The 23503-nt window shown below is 35.7% G+C and overlaps 4 protein-coding genes across 12 annotated transcripts in view; 1 reads left to right on the forward strand and 3 right to left on the reverse strand.

Annotated features, from left to right (window-relative positions):
• The window catches only part of cdcp2 (CUB domain containing protein 2), a 34065-nt gene extending 32499 nt beyond the window's left edge, over positions 1-1566 (reverse strand). The window contains exon 1 of one of the 3 annotated variants that reach the window (XM_073923398.1): positions 985-1096. The gene's annotated coding sequence lies outside the window, so the exon portion shown is untranslated. Of the gene's footprint in view, positions 1-984 lie in introns of all 3 variants that reach the window. The other 2 variants (XM_073923388.1, XM_068213571.2) reach the window with 2 other exon arrangements.
• LOC137487670 (uncharacterized) overlaps positions 1-23503 on the reverse strand; it is a 579101-nt gene that overhangs the window by 153270 nt on the left and 402328 nt on the right. The window lies entirely within an intron of this gene.
• On the forward strand, positions 1143-20055 carry mrpl37 (mitochondrial ribosomal protein L37). Of its 3 annotated transcripts, none has more exons than NM_001082855.2 (7): positions 1143-1648; positions 3519-3702; positions 11175-11290; positions 12697-12882; positions 13471-13622; positions 16694-16897; positions 18697-18858. In NM_001082855.2, the coding sequence occupies exons 1-7, from the start codon at positions 1276-1278 to the stop codon at positions 18772-18774; spliced, it is 1293 nt and encodes a 430-aa protein (NP_001076324.2). In that variant the 5' UTR covers positions 1143-1275; the 3' UTR covers positions 18775-18858. The 3 variants fall into 3 exon arrangements, 2 of the variants coding, with proteins under 2 accessions (NP_001076324.2, XP_073776192.1); XR_012388747.1 differs by having other exon boundaries at positions 1154-1648; positions 16694-17020; positions 18323-20055; XM_073920091.1 differs by having other exon boundaries at positions 1154-1648; positions 3519-4753; positions 7087-11290; positions 18697-20055.
• The window catches only part of ssbp3a (single stranded DNA binding protein 3a), a 96430-nt gene continuing 91831 nt past the window's right edge, over positions 18905-23503 (reverse strand). For 2 of the 3 annotated variants that reach the window (XM_005171143.6, XM_009297791.5), the window contains one exon: positions 18905-22386. In XM_005171143.6, coding sequence (XP_005171200.1) covers positions 22357-22386 — 30 coding nt within the window. In that variant the 3' untranslated portion in view covers positions 18905-22356. The remainder of the gene's footprint in view (positions 22387-23503) is intronic. The other variant, NM_001130643.1, reaches the window with a different exon arrangement.

Genomic DNA, 23503 nt, shown 5'->3' on the forward strand with positions numbered 1-23503 from the left:
CAATTATAAATAATACTAGCAAATTAGGAAAAGATCTTCATCTATTTGACAGCACATGTGCTGAAAAAAAACATGCTGCTTTTTCCCACAACCAAACAAACGAAAAAAAACGCGCTGCATTTTCTTTCAACACAAAAAGAATGGAACACAGTGGAAAAGTTTCTAGTGGACACAAATGTGAAGGACCCCGCTGTGCCATGATTATTGCTCATTGAAGTTGTATGTGATCTTTGAAAAGTGAGGTTTTTTGTTTGTTTATTTTAATATCCCGATACCCGTGTCTTTAGTATTTATTATAGCCTAAATAATCATAACCTAAAAAGCAGTGTCCATCACATCACACCGCATTTTTAATAAATTGCAATGTTTTATTAATTGTATTAACTCTGTAATTTGCTGGCATTTTTTTATTGCATGTGTTTTCTTACATTTCCACACGTTAAGCTCTCTCGGCCACCGTACAAAACTCTTAGACACCCTAAGAATGACATAATCTTGGATCTGGTAAAGATACTATATATTTTCTTTACAGGTTAGTCCCTTTATTAATCTGGGGTCACCACAGCGGAATGAAACGCCACTATTATATTATATAATATAATATAATATTATATTATATTATAATATATTATATTATATTATATTATATTATATTATATTATATTATATTATATTATATTTACTAAAAAGTATGAGGATTATACTATTCAGAATTTATTCTTCTTCTTTGTTAACATGAACAACTGTTCATTTTTAGTTCATAATTGCTCAGGTCCAGTAATCAATAACAGATGTTTGCCTAATCATCTATTAGTTAGAAAACACTGACATTAATTAAGATTAACAAATGGTATTTTCAGGTTTGATTTATGTTAACTAACACACTCAACTCAGCTCAACTTATATAATAAACTCTCGTTCATACACACATCCACATGCAGTTAAGATATCACACAAAGATATTTCTGAAATACAAGTACTTACTGTATTACATTTCAATTATAAGATATTGTTGAACACAAATCCTTGGTTATACTTATGAGCACGGAAATCATCTATGCAGATCCACTATGCGAAAAAAATACCTTCAATGACCAGCAGACAGCAGTGATGTGATTATTCTGCCAACACTCACTGTCGGACGAAGAAGACTGACGTCACACATCATGGCCGCCTCCTGAGTGCAACGAGAAAATGTCATAACGACGAGCATCACTGTTTTACTGTTTAGTGGCTAACATATTCATTTTGAGCAGCTATTTTATATCTTGTAAAATGTTTAACACAACAATGCAGAGAATCAGAATATCAGCTTCTACAGTAACTCAAATCTGCAAATCCAAAGACTGCCTCGGTGTCCTCATCATGATTCCTCATGGACGTCGATGTTTGTCCTCCAGCTCTTGTTTATATGGGAAGGTTTTTCCGCGACAAAAGCCTCGCGTGGTCCCTGAGATAGCGGGACTGGAGCCTGTCACCTACGCCGACAGGATGCACTTCGTCCCCGGACTGGCAAAGCCGAGGTTTCCTAAATGGGAACGAGGATGGAAAAATCCCAATCACTACGAGAGCCCGAAACCAGAAGAGATGAAGCTGTTTAAAGATAAACCCTGCTACATCTTCAATCAGAGGACCAGTGTGGTGGAAGGTAACGTTAGTCAAAGGATTTCTTTGTATATTAGAATATACTTGTGTCTATTATAGATTATAATTTTGTAATATTCAGGTTCAAGTTGAGCTTTATAGTAGAGGTTTTATATTCACACATTTGGACTTTCTCCTTAATAATGTAATTTTAGAAAAGTGTTCTTTTGCTAATTCTAAATAGTGAAATCATATTAGCACCCCATGACTATCAAAGTACAATATTGTTTACAGTGAAACAAATAATGCTAATGTTATATATGTATATATATATATATATATATATATATATATATATATATATATATATATATATATATATATATATATATATTAGGGATGTAACGGTATCAGAATTTCACGGTTCGGTATTTATTGAATCATTTACAGGAAAAAACAAAACTTATGAAAATACTCCAAAAAAGTGCCAAAAGTGTCAATGACATACAAATTAGCCATCTATCTGTAAGCTTTGAAACAGGAACTTCAATTTTGATAACAAAAAAATATTAAACCATGTAAAAAAATAAAGTTTCAATTTAGTATTGTTGAAAACTCATCACATTCAACATTTAATCACTCACTCACTCACTTAGATAGAGATGGGTTTAAAGGAAAATTATCATATAAATATAATCTGGTAAAAGCAGGTATCTCTGGGCATTTACAATGTCCCCTGCAACAGAAAAAACCCTCTCATTTGGGACTGAGGTTTCTGGGACAGAGAGATATGACTTGGCCCAGGTTGACAGCAGTGGGTAACGTTGTGCATTGTCTTTCCCCCACTTGAGAGGACAAACCATGAGTGAGATAGAGGTCTCATGTCTGTATCAATCTGAACAGTGTACTGACAACACCGCTATTCAGTACGCGCGCGACAACACAGCTGATAAGAACTCGCGCGACAACACAGCTGATAAGAACTCGCGCGACAACACAGCTGATAAGAACTCGCGCGACAACACAGCTGATAAGAACGCGCGCGACAACACAGCTGATAAGAACGCGCGCGACAACACAGCTGATAAGAACGCGCGCGACAACACAGCTGATAAGAACGCGCGCGACAACACAGCTGATAAGAACGCGCGCGACAACACAGCTGATAAGAACTCGCGCGACAACACAGCTGATAAGAACTCGCGTGACAACACGGCTATTTAGTACGCGCGCGGCGACAACACCCGCTTTAGAGTTTTCCAGCTCTTTTTCATCCCCGCTTCTAGCAGCACACTCCATTTCCGCATTACTGGATCTGTAGCGACAACAGACCGCAAGGGATTATGGTCAAGCATGGGCTGATGGGAATTGTAGTTTTCGCTACCTCCCGTTCGCTTCATTCGCCTGAGCAAATTTTCTCAGAAGACCTATAGTTTTACCGAGTCATGCGACTACGGTAATATCGAAAAAAATTATTATTGCGGTATGACGGTATTTACAATACCGTTACATCCCTAATATATATATATATATATATATATATATATATATATATATATATATATATTTCAATTCTATCTTTTTCTGTATTCATAGATTGTTATGCATGAAAATACTCACAACACATGCAAATGCAGAAATGCACTGCAAGTAACACAGACCACAATGAAAATGTGTCAGGGGACTTGAAACATTTTACAGATTGTTAATTAGATTTTATGGAGATGCATTCTCACTGCAGAATCATGCCAATCGATATAACATTACAAATTCTTTCCAAATAGAGATGTGAAGCCATATTGTGAAATTGTATTCATATCACAATATATATCGCAAAATAAAAAAAAAAATCACAATGTTTAAATTTTCCAATATTGTGCAGCCCTAATGTGTATTGAGTAAGCGAGTAATGCGTGATTGTGATCTGTTTATAGGTGTTCGACAAGCCCTTTGGCTCAGTAAGTCAGCCGTCATTAAAGAGTTTCCTGCTCAGATTCTTTCACTGGCTGAAGATCCAGCCAATCAGATTGAAGATCAGGACGAGAGAGTGCAGAACGCCATTAAAAGCGCTTTACTGTGGGACACAACAGACGACCAGCCTCCCAGAGAGAGGTACTGGTAGGTACCCTGAGTGTTTTACATATATTTCTACAAACGTTTCTTGATCTTCAATGTTGAAACCTTAATAATAAAATAATTAAATGACAGGCAGCAGCTTTTTCATTAATCCAGAACTTCACTGATCTTTTGTGTTCTGTATTTTAGTTTCAACAATAGGTTATATGCCGAGCTAGTGTTGTTCCCATACTGATAAACTTCCGGTGACCTTTTATTGTGTTTTTTTTCCATTTCATTCCATTTTCCATTTCCTATTACAGCATCGATGTTGTAATGTAATTAAAATACAATCAGTTAAATAGACTTTGGCCTTCATGTAGTTGCTCAAGCGTAAAACGAGACAAAAAGCCGTTACGCGCACGCGCCCATCAGAATCGGCAGAGGAGCGCAGAAGCTCCATTGAATATACTGGGGTAAAATAAATGCTCATATTATAAAGATATGGCGGGGAAAATGTAATTTAATGCAGGGCTTCAGTTCTTGTACAATATTAGACCCACTTTATATCGGATATCACTCAGCCAGTGGAGATCGCTGATTTTTAAAGAAAACAGACCTTAAACGCGTAAGGTCTTTAAAAGTCCTATTAGCATGTTTCGGCATATACCCTATTATTTGACTTCATGTTTAGAGTTACTGAGCTCATCCTACTGCAGTCAAGACAGATTTTGTCTTATTGAAAATGTTAACTAAATTAATTACAATAAAATGTAAAAAGTCTTAAATGTTCACTCAAAAATGAAACAAATCAAACCAGCTTTCTATCTTTACTCCTGTCCAAGGCTTTACATTAGCACCCGCCAACCTGCCAAATGCGGGTAGATTTCAGCTCTGGCGGGTTAGACAGACACCTCCACTAGCCACTTTGGCTGGTTGGAAATAATTTTTAAATTGCAGTTTTCTTAAAAGCAGGGTTCGACAAAAAGCATGGCCCGATATTCGTGCAAATGTGATATTAGAATCGAGCAGCACGACTGACAAAAATAACTATGGTGATGTGATGCGCGCGACAAAAAGTGCGCACGCTCCCGTTTACTTGCACAAATCCCATGCCTAGAGGTAGAGCTGGGCGATAATTCGATATCGATAATTATGACGATATAAAATTTTTCAATAAAACGATAATGACAGTTCGATAATTGCTCGATAATGTTTACGCACTATGCGTAACGTTGCGCAAGCATTTTTCAGCCTGCCCTTCCGGATGCTGCACGCCTTACAAGTTTACAGCCATACAGTGTTCGTTGCACTGAAAGGAGTAAGAAAGAAATAAGGTAAAAAAGGTCACAGTCTCAGACATTGTTGACAAGAAACGTCACTAGACTTCAGTCATGAGCTTCTTAGTTTTTTGCTATCCGACACAAAACAGAGTAACGTGCACCGCAAACTGTGCTGACGTCTCCTGTCATCAAAAGCAGGCAACACCAAAAACCTGTTTCACCATTTAAAACAAGACCACCCTTATGAAGATGAAAGTACAGACCTAAACAAGTGTTAGTAAACCAGCACAGCTACCCAGCAGAGTCTCGTGTCATCATTTTCGAAAGCCGTGCCTTACGAGAAAAAACCCCGAAAAGACAGACGCAAGACATGACAGAGGACACAAGTCCAAACACATCTTAATGAACACTTAATGCTTGCTGTAAACTACAGGCTGCATCATTTAAGGGTATTTGTTAAGACAATAAAGGATGTTTTGATGTCAAGCTTTCCTTTTAATATTAAAATATTTGTTTTGAAATCTGTATACCACTATTGTCTCTCATCGACGTTAAATTAACCAGCCTTTATATAACCTATTTAAAGGACATAATCACAGAGGAGAAATCAGTTGCTCAAGACATAATCTTTAAAATAATGACATATTAAAAATGCAGCAAATATATAACAGACATTTACAACAACAATGGATCATTAATTAAATCCTTTTTTTCCACGGAGCGAAGCATCATCCACCCGCAGTTGTTTAAGGCGAACTAAATAAATATAAACATATTTCCTTGAAAATGTATCTTTTTGTAACGAATTTCGTTTTGTATAATGTGTAACTTAATTTTGATGTATATTTTGTTGGTCAGATATCTACAGCATAAACAAGAGGAACGAATAACATCTGAGGTGAAGCGCTTTAACACAAGCCCGCTATATGCTTTAGCGCCAAAACAGTCCATCAAACTATTTTCACGGTTTCATTTTAATTCATTAACTAAGCGCGGTGTAAGCGGCATGAACTGGACACGCTTTTCGCTGCACTGATAGATTTCTTGGGTTACCTCGGAAGAATAAACTTGGATGGAGTGCAGAAGCTCGCTGTGTAAACGAAGGCTCCCCGGCTGGCTCCCCGCATGTTTTCGTTGTAATGCGTGATTTGTAAAATGAGAGTCTGCTTAGACCTATTCGTGCTAGTCTGTCAGACACATTTGGTTAAAACACGTGTGGATATAAACAAGGGTTTATGCGTCCCGCAATATGGGATGTCAAGAGGGTGACAGCATAGGTAAACTGCATACACTTGTTGATGTAATGCATGGATGCATCTCACAGCGCAAAACATAACTAAACCTTTATATGTCTACGCTTAATCAGTCATCGATAAGGTTTATCAATTAAAGCGTTATCGACAATCAATAGATCAAGTAATCATTAACATCCCTAAATAAAATACATTAAAGTATATTTTACCCTAAATTTACCATACTCCATTAAAAGAAGAGTTCATCTAAAACTGAATATTCGGTAACTTTTTACAATAAGGTTTATTAGTTAATGCATTTACTATTATGAACTAATCATGAACAACACATGTACAGCATTTATTAATCATAATTAAACATTTACTAATGCATTTTTAACATCCAAGTCCATGCTTGTAACCATTAGTTAATGCACCATGAGTTAACATGAACTAACAATGAACAACTGTATTTTTATTAACTAACGTTAACTTGCATGAACAAATACTGTAATGTATTGTTCATTGTTTGTTCATGTTAGTAAATGCATTACCATTAACTAATGAACCTTATTGTAAAGTGTGACCGAAAATTCTGACCGTTAACTCACGTTGTTCCAAACCGGGTTTATTTTTTTTTCTGATGTTGAACAATAATATCTAATGACTTGTAGGTAATGTATTTGGTTGTTGAAAACTTGAACAAGTAAATTCTGAATTAAGATTTTTATTTTGTTATTATTTTATTATTTATATTGTCAGACAGCTAAAACATTTCACTAAATGTGTTAAATCAGCTGCACAAAAGCATTGGCATGCTGAAAATCCTATATAATTGATAGATATAAAGATTGTACATTTATCGTGATAAATATCGATATCGACTGATATGAAAAAATTATCGTGATAACTTTTTTTGCCATATCGCCCAGCTCTACATAGAGGAAGTGCAACGGGTGCGATCGGTTCCTTTTGAAATAGACTGGACAAAGAGCGATGATCATGCACCCACAGTCCTGCTGCTTTCCAGAGCTCAAGATAAAAAAAAACACATTCTTTTGTAAGCTTTCATTTGAATTATTCTTTGAACATATTATCAACAGGCCTATATTAACCGTGTGCTTGTGATCATCCTTTCATTGACACACACGGTATGTTTCACCTGCTTTATTTTGCTTAGTTATTTTTGTTAATATGGTTTAATTATATTTTTTACAACAACATTGCTTTAATGGGAGATTACTCCCCGTTTATGTGTAGTAAGTGCTAATCTGAGACTTTTAGCCAGGACAGATTACTGTGCATATTTTAGATACATGACAATACTACTTTTTTAAATGTTAATTTGTTTTAAAAGAAAAGTTTTGTTAAATTAAAAAGTGCACCTGTAACTCTATATTTTCCTTGTTTTGACACATTAAAACATTGTGGCTAAGAAATACTTATTTGGTGTGGTCAGAGATAAATTTGGTAAATCCTTAATTTTGAGCCGTAAAAAGTCATGTGAAATAATTTCTAATTGCATTGCGACAACCCATTTGCTCATGCACAATGAGAAAGCTAATACACAATACACACAAGAAGTTAAATGAATGAGGAGGCATGTTGTGGACATAACACAACATCTAAATTAAGTCATTTTAGCATGTCAAAGGCAAATTCATGCATATAAAATATAATTCCCAACAAAAAAAGTGTGGCTAGTGAAAATGGCGAGTGGCTAGTGATGTTGGAAATCTACTAGCAACAGTGGCTGGTGATCAAAAAAGTTAAAGTCAAGCCCTGGTCCTGTTTATTAAATTGAAGCTTAGAAAAATTTTCAAGCCTCAATATGTTAATCGAGAAATCAGTTTAAGCTTTTTGATCTAAGCCTTCTAAAAACAAACGTTAACTTTTGTATGTTGCCACTCTTCAAGAAGACAATCACATTGCAAACACCACAAGGGGAAACAAATGATTTCCTTAAAGGGTCACAAAACACCAAAACACATTTTTTGAGATGTCGACAGTCATATATGTGACCAACGTTGCTAAAAACACTATTAGAACACGTATATTGAGCTAACAAGTGAAAATTGGTGTTTTTTGCGGTATTTCAAGCAAATTCGTCCTTCCGGTTTGAAAATAAATTTTGAAGCTACGTCACGACGATGAGATCCTTGTGTAAACTTCAGCATAAAGACTCGCTGTCTGTACCGGTAGGTACAATTTGACGTCTTTGAGTTTTCATCATTAATTCAGGAAAATGGCGTAGCAGCTGCAATGGTAACTGGTCAACAACATTATGGAATCAGTCTGCCTAAAGAATGCTCCATATTTACAGCTGAAGCCCGCGCTTTACTTTTAGCATTGGAGTTTATAGAAAATGCCCAACAAAAGAAATCTATCATTTTTACAGACTCTAAATCATCCCTCCAAGTTTTGGAATCTTCAAAGAATGATCATCCTTTGATTGATAATATTTTAACTAAAGTTCACCAACTACAAAATCAGTTTTATCACATCATTTTCTGCTGGGTTCCAGGACATGTCAGACTTTCAGGCAATGAGCGAGCTGATGCAGCGACTAAAGATGCTTTGAAGCAAGTAGTGAACAAATGCCAAATCCCTCCGTCAGAGATGAAACCTTTTATAAACGCTTACATTTTAAACAAGTGGCAAAAGGAATGGGATGCATTAGAAAACAATAAATTACCTGAATTCCAACCTGAAATTTCACACAGAATTTTAAGACATTTTAACAATCGATTTGATCAAGTAGTTTTTACCAGATGTCGTATTGGGCATACGAGAATAACACATGGTTTTTTGCTCCAAGGTGAAAAACCTACTCAGTGTTTGTGCTGCAAAACTCCTCTTACTATAAAACCCATTTTACTGGACTGTCTTGCTTTTACTGATTCCAGAAGACTTTTTTATGAAATGAACTCTTTTAAGGACATTTTTAATAAAGTGAAACCAGAAAAGATTTTAGAATTTTTATCATGTATTAACACAAAAAATCTTATTTAATTTATGTTTTATTTTGTTGGTTGATTTTAAAATTTTATATTTATTGTTGAAAGATTCCTGCCATGGAAATAGCCTTGATTGCTGACATGGCATTAAATAAAAAAAATACATTACATTCATCATTAATTCAAGAGATGCTTGGTTCGAACCAATCAGCACTCTATTGTGAATGAGGTGCAAGTTCAGTAATATGCATGATATAGCTTCAAAGAGAGACGCCACATTGTGTTGCCAATCGTAATTAAGTGGAAGTGGAAGAAGAAGAAGGTTCATGGCCTATTAAAGAGCCCCTATTATTCTGTATAAAAGGTCATATTTTAGTTTTAGGGGTCTCCAACCACCAGCTGATATGTATGCAAGGTCAAAAAACCGAGGTCACATAGTACATATTTATTTTTTAACTACATAATGAGAAAGAAGCCTTTAGTGGGGCAGAAAATATACATGTTTGCTCACCTGGGTTTGAAGGGAATTAGCAATTTCTCCTCCACTTTTTTCCTTTGACCGGTAGTGATATTGCTCAGATGACACGTCAAACCGACACGGGTGCTGCTGTCAAATTTACACTGGTTTTTCCTCCAATTCTTGTTTACAAATAAACTGAAAATGAGCGCTTTTAACATCTTCCCTAACCTCCTGCTGGCCTGAAGGTACACACACTAGTGAATGCTGCTCTCTCACTGGCTGTAGGTAATCGCCGATGTTATTTTCAATCAGATCATATTCACACGACATTATTTGAATCGTCGACAGCTACAGATATTTAGCATGCCAAATCTCACGGGCATCGGCGACTCATCGGCGATTCTCTCAGATGGCAGATGCAGTCTGAACTCAGCATATGTGTGTTGTGATTGGGTTTAGTGCGAGATGGAGTGAAACGCCCATGATGGTTATGAAATAGCCAGAGTACAGAGTATGGCCCAATCCCAATTCTATTTTTGTACTCCTTCCCCTTGCCCATCATGTCAACACCACAGCCTACCTAAGTAGTGTTGCTGATTATGTCCGTCCCTTAATGACCACAGTGTACCTATCTTCTGATGTTTACTTCCAGCAGGATAGTGCATCATGTCATAAAGCGCAAATCGCCCTAGGCTGGTTTTTTGGACATGACAATGCATTCACTGTACTCAAATGGCCTCTACTGTCACCAGATCTCAATCCAGTAAAGCACCCATGGGATGTGGTGGAACGGGAGATTCGGATCATAGATGTGCAGCCGACAAATCTGCTGCAACTGCGTGATGCTATCATGTCAATATGGGCCAAAAATCTCAGAGGAATATTTCCAGGACCTTGTTGAATCTATGCCACGAAGGATTAAGGCAGTTCTGAAGGCAAAAGGGGTCCAACCAGGTACTAGTCAGGTGTACCTAATAAAAGTGGCCAGTGAGTGTATGCAGACGTTCATCCATATCACAAATGTAGCTTGTTAATTACATTGGTCGCAGTGCTGCCATTAAACATACCATAAAGCATTTGTCCCCTTCTCACACCATAAACAGACCCACGGGTGAATGAACGGCTCTCGGCAGCTACCGTCCCCTCTCACCCGGCGCCTCATAATTGGCTCAACAGCTTCAATATGGAAGGTGGCATTTGGCCTGGGCCTTGTCGCTCTGATGGTGTGTTGAGTTTAATGACGGTCATTAAACACGGGCCGGTCTGCATTCCCAGCAGGCGGCGGCTCTGTAAAGCCTTTATTAATTAATACCGCTCCTAGGAGGTCTGCCATTCATAAGAGCCTCTTTGATATCTCTCATCTCCCCCGGTTAAAGTCTGCCCTTTGGTGCCTGTTTTATCTCCCAACTACTGCTGGCCCTTAACATTTTCCTTCTCACAAAAGCCCGTCACCAAAAGGCCATATTGACATTGACACCAAATGACATTACGCTCACGAACATGCGTTTGGCGAATTGGGAATGTCCGCATGCTGTTTTGTATGAGCCATCGCATAGGTAAATGTCTTTTATGTGTGTAAATAGTGTTTTCATTTCCTTCATAGCCCCATGCTTGTGCATAGACTGCTTCATCTGTGTGGAGTCCTGCAGGTCCGCCATCCGGAGCTGGCCAAGAGGATGCTAGCTGAGAAATACAATTTGGCAGCGACCTGGAGGAGAGGTGGGTGTGTGTTGTCCATCACATATGCCTATCCTTCACTCTTAGATTAAAATTAATATGGATATAATGAATGCAGAAGGCTAATTTGCTTCAATTTTTATTTGATTTAGTGAGAAGTTGTCGACCATATTTTATTTGACTTTTTATATTATTTTATTTTTAATTAAATTTATTATAATTTTTTTCGTTTATATTCATTTTATTTAATTTTTTAATTTTGTAAATTAATATAGTTGTTTCATTATTTTATTATTTTGTTGTTTTGTTATTTATTTATTTTAATATTTTATTTTTTATTTTATTTTGATTTAATTTTTATATTTTTAATATTTTATTTAATTTTTTCTTTTTATTTTAATTTATTTTTTCATTTATTATTTTTATTTATTTTTTTATTTTTTTCATTTTATTTATTTATTTATTTAGCTTTTTATTTTTATTTTGTTTTATTTTATTTCATTTTATTTTATTTTTCATTTTATTAATTTTTTATCTGATTGTATTTTAATTCTATTTTTAACCCCTTTTATTTTATGCTATTTTATTTTCATTTTGTTTTCATTTTTATTTTGTTATTTTTGTTTTATTTTATTTCTTTTTATTTCATTTTTTTATTTTGTTTTACTTTTTTATTTTATTTCATTTAGTTTAATTTATTTAATACAATTTTTTACCAGTGCATCTACATGGATCATCGTACTAGATATACGCTACTGTTAAGTTTGGCAACTTGTTTTGTTCGAGCAAAAAACAGTAAGACAGTAAAGAATTAAAGTATTATCTTAGGGTTTTTAAAAAATATTATTTTTGTAGTTTCAACGCTGAATTTTCAACATCATAACCCATAACAATCGTAACAGTCTAAAGTGTCACATGATCTTTCAGAAATCACTTTAATATTGCAATTTGCTGCTCAAGAAACATTTGTTATTATTGTTAAAAACAATTATATCCCTTTAGGTCTGTTTAAACAGTGATAACATTTTTCTGGATTCTTTGTATGTAAAAAAAAATTGAGTTCTTAGTAGTGGTACGTAGTCAACTAAATATTACATTTATTTTATTATACATAATATATATATATATATGTGTGTGTTTTTGTATATTTACATGTATATTATTTTTTTTAAACGGCCAGCTTTGAAATATACAGGACCTACTGTTAAGTTTGGCGTTTGACTATTACTTATTTATTATTTATGACTGAATATTTTTCAGTGTCTTTTATGCACCAAGGCTGCTTTGTTTGATCAAAATGCAGTTAAAACAGTAATATTGTGAAATATTGTTTAAATGAAATTATTTCAATATATTTTAGTTAAGATTTTTAAGGATTATTTGTTTAAAAATGATACCATCATGGCGGGTGTACTGGAGGCTTAACTATACAAAACATCTTTCCCCAGGCGAGGATGTGTTCCAGGTTAGAGGTCATAACGGGTTGCTGTTAAACTCTATGAACCCTTTACCTGTGCTGGCGGGACCTGAGCAGATCCAGGGCACCGCTGATCAAGAGCTGGAAACTTTCTTCCCCATCGCACCCACCATTGACCTGCAGTGCACAAATGTTTACCAGGAGAAGAGCACCACAGGTCAGCCACTGCCTTCATTCACCATCATTTCTTTCGGGAATATACTTTTACGAATTATTACGATCCTGAATATAAATGATTCCCAATTAAGGGGCCGAGGCCTTTTTGAGTTCTGTGTAAAAAATCTTCATACGATTGTCTTCATGTTCAAGAGACTCAAATCTAATACACTAAAGGCGCTGGTGTACACCTTTATGTTTTTCGTTCTTCATTTGAGTGTAAAAAGAAGTTAAAAAAGGCTTAGTGATGAGGTGTTAAACATTCTGCCATCCTGTGCTGCTATGCATTTGATTCAAGGCTGAGCGTAAATGAATTTAAAAAACTAAGTTAAAAAAAAAAAAATATTGAAATAAGAGGAGTACATTTTGATTTCATGCCCATTTTAAAACGCATGCAAAGATGTTGTTGCCAGAGTAACAGATGCACAAGCTGTAAAGGCTCCACCCTCCTCTGGAAAAGTGGGCAGGGACAGCGGTTCATTTGCATTTAAAGAGAGACCGAAAACAGGGTGATGCTACTTTCACCAAAAAGAGACAGCTTAACAAATGAGCTTCAAGGAGCCTGATTTGTTCATTTTCTCTTCTCTAGGTTTCAGAGAGGGTTATCCTTGCCCTCATGCCCACACTCTTTATGTGATGGAAATGGGAAACACCCCAAAACTTCTCCCCGAGCAGCTCCGTGCTAAGATGATCATGTTCTGCTTTGGAAATGCTCTGGTCAGAGCAAAAGCCCTGTATGGGGTAAGAAAATTTCATTTCTGGAAGATTTATTAACAACTGTTTATTAAGACTTGGAAATATATCAGATATTAATGATGTACACTAATATTTGGACACTAATCCAAAAATTTGGAGTGGGTATTGTTATTATGTATTTATATATATATTTTTTAAAGGAAATTATTACTTTTAATCCGCAAGGATACGAAAAATTGAAAAAAAGGGCATCTATGATGTAAATCCACTTTTGTAAGCTGTTTGGACAGAACTGTGTGTCAGTATAATGTGTCCACTGTCATATTGGTGTGAAATAAACCCAACAAGTCTGTTTTCTAAAGTTTCCTAATGTTAAAATAGGATCCAAATCACCACTACGTGACGTTGGACTATGGTTTTCCCCGTCCACCGAATAAATTAACAGGCGCCATGTTTCTATAATAACATGTTTACCCTTTTCCTCAGATAATTGTTTTGCAAATAAACAGGGATTCAAATTACGTTTATTAAAATTACGATTTTTATAAGTTTTGCAGTTTTAAATTATTAGCCCCTTTAGGCTAATCTTTGTTTTGATAGTCTACTGAACAAACCATCGTCATACAATAACTTGGGTGTTTTACTGTATTTTCCATCTGTCGGTATATTTTTGTAGTAGAAATTTAATAGTACATATTCAATCAGTTCAGTTTTAGCTGTTCTTTTTTAATCTTCCTGTTGACCTGTGGTTCTACTTGAATCTTTGTATGTAAAAAAAAAAAAAAAAAAAAAAAAAAAATATATATATATATATATATATATATATATATATATATATATATATATATTTTTTTTTTTCCTAATTTCTGTTTAATGGAGGAAAGATTGTTTTAGCACATTTCTAAGTATAATAGTTTTAAAAACTTATTTCTAATAACTGATTTATTTGATCTTTGTCATGATGACAGTAAATAATATTTCACTAGATATTTTTAAGACACTTCTATACAGCTTAAAGAGACATTTAAAGGCTTAACTAGGTTAATTAGGTCAACTAGGCAGGTTCGGGGTAATTAGGCAAGTTATTCTATATCAATGGTTTGTTCTGTAGACTGTCGGGAAAAAAATTAGCTTAAAGGGGCTAATAATTTTGTCTTAAAAATGGTTTTTAAAAAATGTAAAACTGCTTTTATTCTTGCCGAAACAAAACAAATACGACTTTCTCTAGAAGAAAAAATATTATCAGACATACTGTGAAAATATCCTTTCTCTGTTAAAAATCATTTGGGAAATATTTAAAAAAGAAAAAAAAAATCTAAAGGGGGCTAATAATTCTGATATATATATATATATATATATATATATATATATATATATATATATATATATATATATATATTAGTTATAATATTTAGAATTTAGTTTTAATTTTATACATAATTACATTTAAATAAAATAATTTATTTTTTATAAAATGCTGATAATAGAAAATAATAGAAGGCACAAGAAATCTATCATATAATACATTTGTACATATATACATATATTTATAATAAAGGTTTAAATGAGCATTTTATACAAATATTTTAGAGAAAATCTTACACAGGTGGGCCTACAAAAATTGATTAGAGAAAGCAGTGGGCCCAAAGTGGAAAAAGGTTGAGAACCCCTGCGAATAAAGAATCCTGAATCAGCATCAGTTTTACAGCTTTCTCAGACAGAAGATGACATTTTAAGGCTTAACTAGGTTAATTAAGGTAACTAGGCAGGTTAGGGTAATAAGCCAAGTTATTGTATAACGATGGTTGGTTCTGTAGGTTATTGAGAAAAGAATATAGCTTGAAAAAATATTATCAGATATACTGGGAACATTTCCTGAATCTGTTAAACATCCTTTGGGAAATATTTAAAAAAGAAGAAAAAAATTTGAAGGGGGCTAATAATTCTGACTTCAACTGTATATATACACACACATACACACAGAGTTAAAGTCAGAATAATTAGCCCCCCACCCCCCTTTTTATTTTCTTTTATTTTTGTTTAATAAAGAGACATTTTTTTCAAGCATAATAGTTTTAATAACTCATTTCTAATAACAGATTTATTTTATCTTTGCCCCGATGACAGTACATAATATTTGACTAGATATTTTTCAAGACACTTCTATACAGCTAAAAGTGACATGTAAAAGCCTAACTAGGTTAATTATCTTAACTATACAGGTTAGGGTAATTAGGCAATTTTTTTGTATAATGATAGTTTGTTCTGTAGACAGACGGGGGAAAAAATATAGCTTAAAAAGGTTAATAATTTTGTTCTTAAAATGGTGTTTAAAAAAATGTAAATCTGCTTTTATTCTAGCCGAAATAAAACAAATAAGACTTTCTCCAGAAGAAAAAATATTATCAGACATACTGTGAAAATGTCCTTGCTCTGTTAAATATCATTTGGGAAATTTTTATAAAAGAAAAAAAAAAAGTCAAGTGGGGTTTAATAATTCTGTGTTCAGCTGTATGTGAAAAACAGTATGTGAGCAGTGTAGTATGTCTGAATTCATAGTAATCAAAAATCAGTAAGTGCCTGCTGACCTACTACTGTACTATTGGCAAAATTTTGAAATGTGCATCCAATGGATATTGTGCTATCCCATAAGGCCATACGATGCGGGGAGGTCATGTGATAATGGCAGATGTACAGTAGTACATCCGAATTCCACTCATACTCCTCACATTGATACTATATAGAACTTTCTTTTATAACAGTCATGAAGTAAATTCTAATTCAAAATCTAGCTTCTACTGGAATAGTATGCGCAGTATAGTATATAGTATACTATAGCACAGTATTCAGGCACAGTAAAAAAGGATGCAGGAATAGTTTTATGGTCTTCTTTTTCTTTTTAGTGATGATGAAGTTATTTTTTTACAACATGGCCATATCCAAATGGTGCCATTTGTTACAATTTTGTTGAATAATAATCATTCTTTCTTGTGATGATTTTGTAGACAACTTGCTTTCATTATTTATTGTCTTTAGATCTGCATTAGTTTCACATGTTTGGTTCAGTTTGTCAGTAATGATAATCTACTTTACATGCGTTCTCTTGTCTCCGTCAGGACGAGCCCAGAGTTCTGGAGAAGCCCATTGTGGTTCAGAGTGTGGCCACAAACGGCCGTATCTTCCAGTTTGTGGTGTTTCAGCTCAACACGACGGAGCTGCAGTCGGACAGCGGAGTGAAGAATCTGGTGTGGGTGGACGAGGATAAACCGCTTTATGAACACGCCCAGGCCCGGGCTCACATCAAGAGGAGAGTCGTCAAGGTAAAGTCCACTTCATTCATGTTCAGTCCCTGCTGAAAAAAACAGCTGAAACCAGCCTAGGCCAAAACCCCTTTAAAACCAGTCTGGTTGACCAGCTAAAACCAGCCTTGGCTGGTTTAAGCTGTTTTTTTCATTAGGGGTACAGGGAATGTTCACCCAAAATATGAAAGCGTTAAAGGCCCGTGCATACCGAGACGTTTTTTGCTCGTGTTTTCCGTCGACCTTCAATGCTTTGTGATTTAAATAAAGGGCGTCAATGTGATTGTGCACACCAACGCGCAAAACAGCAGGCACAAAAGCGTCATTTAAAAAAAAAAAACGCCTCATGCTCGTTTTTTTGTTTTGACGTGAGCCTTCTCCACCAATCAGGTTGGCACTTTTGTTCACATGCATGGAGTTGTTGAAGTTACAGTAAACAGCACTTGGAGGCGCTCAAGCGCAAAACTGTCAATGCGAGCGCACATTGAAGAACATGCCCAGAGGCGATATAAACGTTTAGCTGCTTATTGCACCGTTGAACAATAATCATTTCTTCATCGCTAGAGCTGGAGCTGCTGCTTGAGCCATCCATACTTGTTCGAGTCACCAGTAACTTTAACAACAAGCGTGTGAACTTCCTCTCCTCCTCTTCTTCTGTGTTATAAGCGGGTGTCAGAAGCTTACAGTTGTGTAGCGTCATCTAACGTCAAGGAGTGATTTTGCATACTCCTGCTTGAAGCCAGTGAAAATCCCTTGGGTTTGAATATGGAAAAACGTCTCGTAAAACGCTGACGATGAACACAAACGAAAAGCGTCCCGGTGTGTCGGAGCCTTTACTCAATATTTACTAGGAATGGGAAGGTTCAAAACGTTTTGTTCAGTTTGATTTTTATCACAGTTCTGTGATTTTCGTTTGATTTACATTGTAAAATGTTGAAATAAAATATATATGCGTAACATGCATAGCCTTGTCCACCATTTACCGTATTAAAAAAAAAAATCATTCTCAAGGCCATGTATTCTAATTTTAGTAAGTTTTACAGTTAGTTTTCAAATACTGCAGTTGACCCTCCTGCGTGAGCTTTTTTTTGTGTGACCATTACTTTGAATTTATTAGGTGTTGAAATCTGTCTTTAATCAGTGCATGCTGGTTAGAAAAGCGTCAACACCACGTGCCTGTCACACGTGAACAGATGCACAGAAGTCTAAATCTGCATTTGCTGACAGACAGTTTGAGCTACTTATCGGAATTATGGGAGATGTCAGCCCGACAATATTTAATTAGATGAACATTTTTTTGTTTTATGCCTCACCCAGAATATAAAAATACATATAAACACATTTAGATTATTTACTTTAATCAGTACTGTTGGACTGTGAAGAGACTTTCATCCAGCTTAACAAAAAAGGTTTCTGAAGACAATCACCTACTGCTCCTTTAACTAGCGACATTAGGACTTAAGAAATGCAATACAAAAGTTTTCTCGGTGGGACAGTTAAAGGGTTAAAGAAGATAGTTAGACTATTAAAATAAAAAAAAAAACATGAAAAATAATGATGACATCAAATATTTGTGCAATTATAGAATCATCCATCTTCACTTCAGTTCTAAAGTTTTGGGTGAAAAGTTTTCTTATTATTCTAAATGTAAATTGATTTCATTTATTATTCACTGGATTCACATAAATCATAATTCTTTCCTTCACGTTTACTAGTTGAAGAGTATTTGGGATTCTGTGCTCAATTTTTTTGAGTTGTGAAATTCGAATAACCCTAAAATGATTTAACCAAACAATAAAATGTTGTGCTCTTGATTGTAGATTCCTGCTGGTTTGTCAGGATATCAGCCTGAGACCTTCAAGAAGTTTCTGGCTCTCTTTCTCCACGGTGCTACATGAACAGAACAAACCCCTCTGGCAGAATATCACCATCACTTCAATATCTCTGACTCGCAAAATAAAGAAAATTGTGGATAAAATGTCGCTCGCCTGTTTCTTTGAACTCTTCATAACCAATTTTGACAACCTGTTGTTTTATACATATTTATTCGCAGAAGACATGAGAGAAATAAGAGTGGTGTATGAACAGAAAAATAATTTAATCATAAAAATTACACAAGTCATTTTACTGTCTTCCAAAGAACGTAATATACATTGTAAAGGCTAAACAACATGACTGAAGTGTGGCTGTACAGCATCATGGCAGACAAGAGTAGAGAAACTGTTATAAATAAGCATCCTTTGGGCGTTTGCAGCACTTCTTCAACGGTGACTAAAAGCAAACAGGAATGGGTAAAAACTATAAGCCAGTGAAAAAGGATTAAATATTATTTTGTTTACTTAAACTCCCACCTTAAAGGCATAGTTTCACCCAAAAATGAAAACTCAGTCAGCGTTTATTCACACTGGCGGTGTTCTAATGCTGGATAACCCCTTTGGTTAATTGAGGAAAAAAAAAACCTGCTTGCACTCATCTATCAAATGAACATGAAGAGCAGAGAGCATTGAGTTTTACCGAATGGTCCAGTGAATTACATGGCATATTGCAAAAAAATTGTGAAGGAAAATGATTGGGGTTGGTTGGGAAAATGGCTAAACTTAGCACATTTTATGTAAATCTTGCTTGTCAAGGGCAGTGCACACCGGGGTAATTTTCATTCATGTTTATCACTGACATTTAACACCTCGTGACTACAGAATAAGCGAGCACACCGCCACGCGCAAACAATGACTGGTGCAAGAGCGTCATTAAAAAAAAGCCTGACTCATTTTTTCCGCTAACGCCAGTGAAAGTCGATTGTGTATGATTGCTGAAAAACATTTTGAGAATCTCTGTTGATAATCGCGAGTAGTGAGCGTCCAGATGGAATTTCATTTAGTGTGGCAGTTCACTCCAACTCACCAAGAACATGTCAATAGTAGCCTATCTGGATAAAAGTCACGAGAAATCAAAATAAATAGAAATACGACACATTTTCTTTTTTTGGGGTGCATATATCTGTTGTGTTTGCATTTAAGTCAACATTCTGACGAGTCACAGACCATAGCACGGTGAACATTTCAGGCCATCCTCAGACTTCAGTCATACAATAACAAGGTGTCATGCCTGATCATTTCAGGCATAGTTTCTTTGACTGCAAGGCTTTTGCTCTCATGAAAACCAAGATGAGGTATCAGCCCTGCTGGGAAAAAAAAAAAAAAAAACATGGCTGGTTTTCGCTAGTCGACCAGCCTGGTTTAAGAGGGGTTTTGGCCATTTCAGGCTGGTTTCCAGCCATTTTCAGCCTGGTCTTAGCTGGTCAGGCTGGGAAATGACCAGCTAAAACCAGTTGGTCATGTTCTAGCATGACCAGGCTGGAAATGGCAGGAAATCAGCCTGGAAATAGCCAAAACCCCTTTAAAACCAGGCTGGTCGACCAGCTAAAACGGCCTAGGCTGGATTAAGCTTTTTTTTTTTTTTTTCTCCAGGAGGTCTCGTACAATTAGGAATCAGGCAAAACGAAGATGAAAATTTCAAAGTCCATTTTGTCTGACGTCAGATTGTACAACGTCTGACATTATTTTTCCTGAGACCAAAAGTCTTTTAGTCTGAGGAATGATGCCTGAAATTATGACGTATGATGCCTTGTCATTGTATGACTGTGGTCTGAGGATGTCCTAAAATGTAAAAAACAGTTTTTTTTAGGATTTCTACACATTGTTTTTTAAGTATTTTTTGAAAACATTAATGCTATAACAGAGTCTCATGAACGTGCAGTGCTGGACAAAAGCAAATGATAAAAGGTCTGAATTTTAGTTATAAGATTGATTAAATAAAATTGGTTTTCCATAGAATCCGACATACAATTAGAGCATTTGAAACATAGTGTATGTTTTTATGAAAGCATTCTGTGTAGTCTTTTTCTCAACCACGATCCTGGAGGACCACCAACACTGTATGTTTTTGATTTCTCCCTTGTCTTTCACACTCATTACAGGTCTTTCATTCTCTGCAAACTAGCTGATGCTCTGAATCAGGTGTGTATATATATATATATATATATATATATATATATACACACAATACATATATATATATATATATATATATATACATTTTTTTCAGTTTTCAATGCGTCAGCAGCTTAGTTAGGCACTAAATGTCAGTTTAACACCTTACAAGTTCTGAGCACTCTGCATTTTATTAAATACTCAGAGAGTTGAGTAGTTTTAGAAGTCTTTGGTCTGTTTTACATTCATATTTCAGGTCAACAACACTTGCGTCTGCTTGCAAGTGGAGTTAACCTGCAAGCGAATAGAAACAGGTTTGTTTTCAATTATTTAGTGATCCTGAACTGTTTGTTTGGAGTCTGAATGCTCGAAAATGTACATTCCGTCAATATTTACTCACTCTCCGCTTGTTCCAAACCTGTTTGAGTTACTTCTGCTGAACACAAAGGAATATATACTGAAGAATTTTGGAAAAAAGCAGCCAGCCATTGACTTCCATGGTACTTTTTTGTTCCTAAAACAGATCTCAATTTATTGATTTATCTTTATTCCCTCCAACTTTCTTCAGAACAGTTTTGTGTTCAACAGAAGGAAGAGGTTTAGAAGCACTGGAGTAAATGATAAGGAAGTTTCATGTTTGGGAGTAATATCGCTTTAAAAAATCTGCATAATAAAAGTAATATCAGAGAATTTAGTTTAATCGAATCAAACCTTTAATACAAAAAAGGGTGAACATCCTAAACGATGACTCAGTTTTCATTTTTGGGCAAACTATTAAATAAATAATGTCAATCTATGGAAAACATGACACATACCACAATTGTCTTATAGTAGGTGTCACTGCTGTTATTAAAAGACTTCAGCAATAAAATCCATAAATAGAAAACAACAAAATGGAGAAACCTTTTACTAACAGTCCTTTACGTTCCTAAGTATGCATCAGAAAGGAATAAAGGACAGTAGATTAATTGCCATTCCTGTCAGTGCATTTCATCTGCTGTAGCCCAAGCCATTCCTCTGGAGTAAGTCATTGTCAAGGAAGTCATTACAGAGAGACAGGGGTTATGAAACGTTTTTTAAAATATCAGACTAGATCCTAAAATACTCTAATGGAATGTGATACAGACGCTGTGTCTGCGCTGAAGAAGCTCTAGTATGCAGCACTACATCCACAGTGTAATGTTGTCATGGTCCCGACCATTTCAGATCAACTTACTGAAAAGAAACAAGCTTATGTCGTCTTGTCCTGTGGAGGGGGGCATCTGATAAAGCAATACAAAATGTAAAAGAGGTGTAAAAGGTGGAAGGGGAGGGGAGCTCCCGTCTCAGACAGGTCCTTCCTGTAAGCAGAGTTCATCTATTCATGCTGGAACGAGGAGCGCCTGGTTCGCCCAGAGCTTCGGCAGGATTTGGTTGGTATTAAGTGTGAGGTTTGACTCACTCTGGGTCTCGTTGAAGTTGGTCCCTGGAGTTGGAGCTGGGGTTTGTCCTTCACACACTCATTGTCATTGTTGGTGAGTACTGAGGAAAAAAAGAGGAGCTCATTTAAATGTGTTAGTTCACCCAAAAATGAACATTCTGTCAAAAAGGACATGCTTTGTTTTAAAGATATTGTTTTCAAGAGTTCACACTTAGCTGATGATTGATGATAAAGTGTGTTTGGCATGCTGTCCCAGGAAAGAGTCCTGAGCTCAGAAGATCTGTGAGCCCGGGGCTCCCTCTCGTTTCATTGGGAGAGAGGAGAGTCTGAGCTCAGGTAGGTCTTGAGAGCTCCCCTGAATTCGTTAATTTGGCCTATTCCTAGATTATTAGGGGTTGCCACGGCGGAATGGACCACCAACAGTACCAGCATGTTTATGCGGTGAATGCCAAGTACTAATACACTCATATACTGTGCCAATATCATTCATTCATTTTCTTTTCAGCTTAGTCCCTTTATTAACCAGGGGTCGCCACAGTGGAAAGAATCGCCAAATTATCCAGCGTATGACTTACACAGCGAATGCCCTTCCAGCTGCAACCCATCAATGGGAAACACCCATATACACTCATTAACACACATAAACTAGTCAATTTAGTTTATTCAATTCACTTGTACCACATGTCTTTTTTAAGAATGGCTCATATTTGCTATAACTTTGCATGAGCACATCAAGTGCAGCTGGAGAAAAAAAATGCTGATCTCTTTTTTCAGATGTTGCCATAGTCACTCGTAATATCAGCGCTCCATTGATAATGATAATGCCTTTTTATAGTCGCAGTGTGCGCACTTAACTCTGAGTGGGTCTACTCAAAGTTGATTGACTTAATTTAGATCAGAGAGTTTTTAATCTCTCGATAAGTCAACTCAAAGTTCGTTTAAACTCTGAGTGGGTTGAACCTCCTTACTGAAACAGGCCCCTTGTCTCTGAGGCTGAGCACGCACACACAACAGCATGCAAAATTAACAAAGATGACATTACAGTACATGCTTTTAGTAATGTTCACATGAAACTGGATTTTGCAGAGCAACAAATGTGTACAACTGGAAAGGGGGCGGCATATGATGCAATAATCGTTTTATCTCGATTAACGTGTTTTCATTAGAAGCCAAAATCGAAATTGAAACCGAATTATCGGTTATTTGCACAGCCCTACA

The sequence above is a fragment of the Danio rerio genome, chromosome 2 (assembly GCF_049306965.1).
Source record: "Danio rerio strain Tuebingen ecotype United States chromosome 2, GRCz12tu, whole genome shotgun sequence".
Lineage (NCBI taxonomy): Eukaryota > Metazoa > Chordata > Actinopteri > Cypriniformes > Danionidae > Danio > Danio rerio.